Source organism: Pieris brassicae, chromosome 1 (genome assembly GCF_905147105.1).
Source record: "Pieris brassicae chromosome 1, ilPieBrab1.1, whole genome shotgun sequence".
NCBI lineage: Eukaryota > Metazoa > Arthropoda > Insecta > Lepidoptera > Pieridae > Pieris > Pieris brassicae.
Genome location: NC_059665.1, coordinates 11470807 through 11476956, shown reverse-complemented (window position 1 = coordinate 11476956; position 6150 = coordinate 11470807). Strand labels below are relative to the sequence as shown.

The 6150-nt window shown below is 35.2% G+C and overlaps 2 protein-coding genes across 2 annotated transcripts; one reads left to right on the top strand and one right to left on the bottom strand.

The window, feature by feature from the left end:
* Positions 1 to 925: 925 nt before the first annotated feature.
* On the bottom strand, positions 926 to 2791 carry LOC123711652 (chymotrypsin-1-like). The gene is made up of 5 exons (XM_045664314.1): positions 2724 to 2791; positions 2355 to 2514; positions 1928 to 2180; positions 1679 to 1846; positions 926 to 1388 (listed from the first exon to the last, which is right to left on the bottom strand). The coding sequence occupies exons 1-5, from the start codon at positions 2767 to 2769 to the stop codon at positions 1242 to 1244; spliced, it is 774 nt and encodes a 257-aa protein (XP_045520270.1). The 5' UTR covers positions 2770 to 2791; the 3' UTR covers positions 926 to 1241.
* Positions 2792 to 3312: 521 nt separating this feature from the next.
* LOC123720715 (chymotrypsin-2-like) lies at positions 3313 to 5302 on the top strand. The gene is made up of 5 exons (XM_045677446.1): positions 3313 to 3331; positions 3714 to 3873; positions 4048 to 4300; positions 4382 to 4549; positions 4840 to 5302. The coding sequence occupies exons 1-5, from the start codon at positions 3313 to 3315 to the stop codon at positions 4984 to 4986; spliced, it is 747 nt and encodes a 248-aa protein (XP_045533402.1). The 3' UTR covers positions 4987 to 5302.
* Positions 5303 to 6150: the final 848 nt, after the last annotated feature.

The following is a 6150-nucleotide window of genomic DNA, read 5'->3' as shown; positions in this document are numbered from 1 at the left end:
AATTCGATTAGAGGTTTAATTTATTTGACCTAGTGTGTGTAATAATGACTGGTGTAAATATTTACTGTAATTTATTAAATGTTTTTGATAATAAGATATATTTTTTTAGTTAGTAAAGACACTGACTGTACGTATATTATATTGATACTATACCTAGTCCAGCCATAAGTTCTGTTACTTTCAAATGAAGTAATTTATACCTACATATTGATTCAAGTCTTAGCAAAAAATAAAACTATATTCTATTCGAAACGGCCACCTTTGGTTTTTATACAGGCCTTTAATATGTTTGGCCACGAATCTATGTGAAAAATATGTTGTCTTTCACAAAAATGTAGCTATGTGACTCCTTGATAAGACACGCCCCACCAAACTATCACTGACACAGGATAAAGACCACGTTGTACCTTTCTAAAGAAGCTGATCAAGTATCAGCTTCTTCAGTGAGCGTAAACTTTATCATTTTGCTTATTGTAGTGTTTTTCAAGTATATTTCTGAGCTTTTCACCTGGACATCACAAGAAGGCGTTTAGAAAGACCCACTCTCACTAATTGTAAATTCAAGAAAGCGACAGAGTCCTAGCGGGAATCTTTTTCGCTTCCTGATGGGGTTTCGACGAATTCTGGTTTTAACAGCGTTAACAGCCTTTGAATTTCTGACAGCACGCGGCCGCTCGATCTTTGCTGGTCTTCGACAGACGAAGTGTTGTTGTATCTGTTGATAGTGCAAGGATACCAAGCTTTTGAAGCGTCTGGAATATGACCGACGGCTCCATACCCACTTTGTAGAAGACGATCACTGCAATCCTATTCTTATATTATTATTCTTTAACACCCTAATCCAAATTGTAATTTGATAATGAACACGAAAAAATATGTGAAATGGCTCAAAATCGATGGAAGTTTTTGAAATAATATACGTTAAAAAGTTGAAAAAATGCATTTTATTTGTAACAGAACTTACGGCCAAACTAGTTATTACTATATCTGATTATACAAAATATAAAATCACAACAAGCAAAAAAATATAAAAAAAGTTTGAAACTTTAAGTAGGAATGGGTAATAAAACGTGTATATATTACGAATTTAAGACATTTCAACTGTTACACGTTTCCTTCTAGATTAGCTGTATAAAATGGGCTCATGTTAGTACATGCACTACATTGACGATGGCATTCATGGTCATTAAAATAATATTTATTCTGCTAGTCTGGTACAGCCAGTAAAGGACTCTTGAAATTTACATTCCTGTATGTTGCTTGATCCAAGAAACGTATTTGATCACATTAGTCGACACTTCTGGTACGCCATAGCCGCAGGGTACAACACCAACAGACACGACACCAACTAACGACAAATCTTTAACGATGGGACCGCCAGAGTCTCCCTGTAGAAAATCAATGTTTTTTAATTTTATTCTACAGATAATATTCTGTCGATGAGAAGGAAAATTAACGATGCAGTGTCATGTCACGTGTCAATGCGTGTTAAACTAGAAATGCTATTGACCAATTACAATTTAACGGAATGTCCTCCGTTTAACATAAGATCCGACTAAGCCATAAAAATATTCTAGAGAGGGGATAATCACTAAATGTCAAATCGTTGCTGATCTCATCATCATCCAAAAAAGAAGGTGTAAACTTTCTTCCATTGATTATAATCCTGCTTTCTTACCTTACATCCTCCGGTTCCTTGATTGGCAGTCATACAGAGCTGTTTGTCAGTGATGGGAAAAGATTTCCCACGTTTTCCGTAGAATTCCTTGTATTTGTCATCACATTCCTTGGTGCCTATAGATGTGAAGTTTAACATTTGCAGATTGTCGGGAATGTCGCCATCGGTCTGAAATATGTCAAGACATTTTAATTTTATGTTGCCATTGGATTGAAATAGGAAAAAAAAACAACTAAATGTACGACTCACTCCCATTTCTCCCCATCCAGTCAACATGAGGTTTGAGCCGGGTGGCGTTTCCTCGGTTGGCATTACGGCTGGTTGAACTTTATCGTTGTAAACGATTGGTGTTGATGTTTTTAATAAACACAGGTCGTTGGCCTGAGTCGTAGGGTTGTAGTTCTCGTGAAGTATGTACGACTCGAGGTTGTATCTTTGACCGCCGGTTCGGAGATGGTTGGTACCGACCACCACGCTCAGCATGGATAGATATTGCCCGTAACTGAAAAGAGGGGTTTATTTCCAAAATTACGAATAACTTAATGAATTTCCAAGAATATGATCGAGAGTTTCAAGCTTTAATAAATTAACTCCTTATTCTATGTTGAAGTCGATCTGCATTGCGAATTCATTGTACCGACCAAAGCTTACGTTTGGTGATGGGTTTCCCATTTACCTGTACATGCAGTGAGCAGCAGTTAAAAGCCATCTTTCATTGAGGACACTAGCGCCGCAATTGTGTTGCCAATAACCGAATCTTATAGACGCCTGCCACTTAGCTAATCCTTCGGAAGCATCCTGACCGCCAAGGATTCTTTGTTCTATATCAATTTTGCCTTAAAAAAATACAATTGTTTATATTAAAACACGGCGACTTTTGTAATATCTTTTTATCATTTTGTTATTAGACGGTTATGTCAGCCACCCAGTGCTATAGTAACCTGGTTATCAAAAAATAATATCACGAAAACTCTTAAAAGTTCATACAATTGACATATAAGGAACAAAGTGTGGAATATATAATAATAAACATATGTTTGCTCACCCACAGTCACTCCGATGAGGACGAAAAATAGGAAGATTTTTTTCATTTCTCGCTGCCTTGGTGATAGCCGTCTCGAGAATGCTTCGGTATCGTTTAAGACGGTATTTATACAAATTTTGCAAATTAAGATATTGTGAAACGTGACGCATTATGTTAAATATATTAATTGTTTCTTTTTTACAAAATTCAAATTATCGTTTTCGTTAGTAATTTTTAATTATATGTTAAAATAGCTTTTTGCTTTTAATTTTGTCATCAATAGTTGTTTGCTGAATATTTATTTGAGAGCCAATTTAACAAGACAAAGACTTTTTTCTTGTATTTATATCATCGCAAACATCGTATTAAACTCTGTATCCTAACACAGTAAATTTTGAAGGAGCATTCATAGCCTTGTTGCTTCATAATTATAACACGCCCCATTCAGTGCAATCTAATTGTGAAGAAGATAAAAAATACTGCCTGCAAACCTTTGACTTTTTTCTCAAAGGAAATCTACTGATAGAAGCTGACGTTCCCGAAGAAAGTAAAATTCCATTTAGGGAGGAGTTCATACACGACGCCAGTGAAGGTCAATGTGATTTAGGACATGGGGCAATACGTTTGCGGTTGGGTCTTGTCAAAGTGTATGAAATTGATCATTAAAAGTTGCAAAAAAGATGTGTTAGGGCATCAAAATGAAACAAACAACAGCTACATACGATCAAAAGAATATTTTAAAAATAAGAAGTGGTTAAATTATGCATCGCTCGAGTTAGACCAATGTTTTAAGGAAATACAAAGTGTATGTGTGACACATTAAAAAAAAATCCAAGCTGTGCTGTAAAAGGTACGATAAAAATGTACACTGACATATTTGTGTTATTTCCCTTCAAATGTGTAACACATAAAGAGGATATCAAAAACTGACATAACCGTCTAATAACAAAATGATAAAAAGATATTACAAAAGTCGCCGTGTTTTAATATAAACAATTGTATTTTTTTAAGGCAAAATTGATATAGAACAAAGAATCCTTGGCGGTCAGGATGCTTCCGAAGGATTAGCTAAGTGGCAGGCGTCTATAAGATTCGGTTATTGGCAACACAATTGCGGCGCTAGTGTCCTCAATGAAAGATGGCTTTTAACTGCTGCTCACTGCATGTACAGGTAAATGGGAAACCCATCACCAAACGTAAGCTTTGGTCGGTACAATGAATTCGCAATGCAGATCGACTTCAACATAGAATAAGGAGTTAATTTATTAAAGCTTGAAACTCTCGATCATATTCTTGGAAATTCATTAAGTTATTCGTAATTTTGGAAATAAACCCCTCTTTTCAGTTACGGGCAATATCTATCCATGCTGAGCGTGGTGGTCGGTACCAACCATCTCCGAACCGGCGGTCAAAGATACAACCTCGAGTCGTACATACTTCACGAGAACTACAACCCTACGACTCAGGCCAACGACCTGTGTTTATTAAAAACATCAACACCAATCGTTTACAACGATAAAGTTCAACCAGCCGTAATGCCAACCGAGGAAACGCCACCCGGCTCAAACCTCATGTTGACTGGATGGGGAGAAATGGGAGTGAGTCGTACATTTAGTTGTTTTTTTTTCCTATTTCAATCCAATGGCAACATAAAATTAAAATGTCTTGACATATTTCAGACCGATGGCGACATTCCCGACAATCTGCAAATGTTAAACTTCACATCTATAGGCACCAAGGAATGTGATGACAAATACAAGGAATTCTACGGAAAACGTGGGAAATCTTTTCCCATCACTGACAAACAGCTCTGTATGACTGCCAATCAAGGAACCGGAGGATGTAAGGTAAGAAAGCAGGATTATAATCAATGGAAGAAAGTTTACACCTTCTTTTTTGGATGATGATGAGATCAGCAACGATTTGACATTTAGTGATTATCCCCTCTCTAGAATATTTTTATGGCTTAGTCGGATCTTATGTTAAACGGAGGACATTCCGTTAAATTGTAATTGGTCAACAGCATTTCTAGTTTAACACGCATTGACACGTGACATGACACTGCATCGTTAATTTTCCTTCTCATCGACAGAATATTATCTGTAGAATAAAATTAAAAAACATTGATTTTCTACAGGGAGACTCTGGCGGTCCCATCGTTAAAGATTTGTCGTTAGTTGGTGTCGTGTCTGTTGGTGTTGTACCCTGCGGCTATGGCGTACCAGAAGTGTCGACTAATGTGATCAAATACGTTTCTTGGATCAAGCAACATACAGGAATGTAAATTTCAAGAGTCCTTTACTGGCTGTACCAGACTAGCAGAATAAATATTATTTTAATGACCATGAATGCCATCGTCAATGTAGTGCATGTACTAACATGAGCCCATTTTATACAGCTAATCTAGAAGGAAACGTGTAACAGTTGAAATGTCTTAAATTCGTAATATATACACGTTTTATTACCCATTCCTACTTAAAGTTTCAAACTTTTTTTATATTTTTTTGCTTGTTGTGATTTTATATTTTGTATAATCAGATATAGTAATAACTAGTTTGGCCGTAAGTTCTGTTACAAATAAAATGCATTTTTTCAACTTTTTAACGTATATTATTTCAAAAACTTTCATCGATTTTCGATTTCGATCTTTTTCGATGTCTTTTATTTAATTAATTTTATCATGAGGAAAATAAATATTTTTGTCAGTTTATGGGTATTGAAGTAAAGCAGTTACAAATATTGTAATACAACAAATATGAGTTACTCTAGTCTCGATCTTCAACATTCATTAAACTAATAAGAGATAGGTACAAGTACTACTATGGTCTAGATTTTATAATATATTCCTATATAATCTATACCATTGTAGTACTTGTACCTAATTCTCTACCTTTTATAGTCCATAGCTATGTGTTGGTACACACATACATATTGTTAGTATTCGATATCGATAAGAGATGGCGTTGTATGTTCACAATGACGTATAGATTATGATATTATGACAAAAAAGCTGTAAGATGGCTCTCTATTCCCAGTATATATTATTTCTCTGTGGAATAGACACACATGTCACATTAACGCTCACGCTTTTCGGTTGTCAACGGCCAATTAATGTTTCGGCAGTGTAGAGAAAACGGCATTTATCCGCCATGTTTTTGCGTGACCTCAAAAGATGCCGTTTGCATTAATTAATTCAGTACAACTATTTACTATCTCCATCTTTAATGGCTACCCTTTTTAAAAAAATCTTATTTTGGACGTTTTAATGAAAAGTTTTTTTTAGTTAAGAGTTTTAGGTTTAAATATTTGTATTTCTCAAGAACAGAAAAAAATAACTCACACTATGTTCTTCCACATTTCATCTAAATAAGTTCGGCAGTTTAAATTTGAATGAGATATTTATTATAAACAAACTGTATTTGTAGATTTTGGGAAGAATTATATCTCT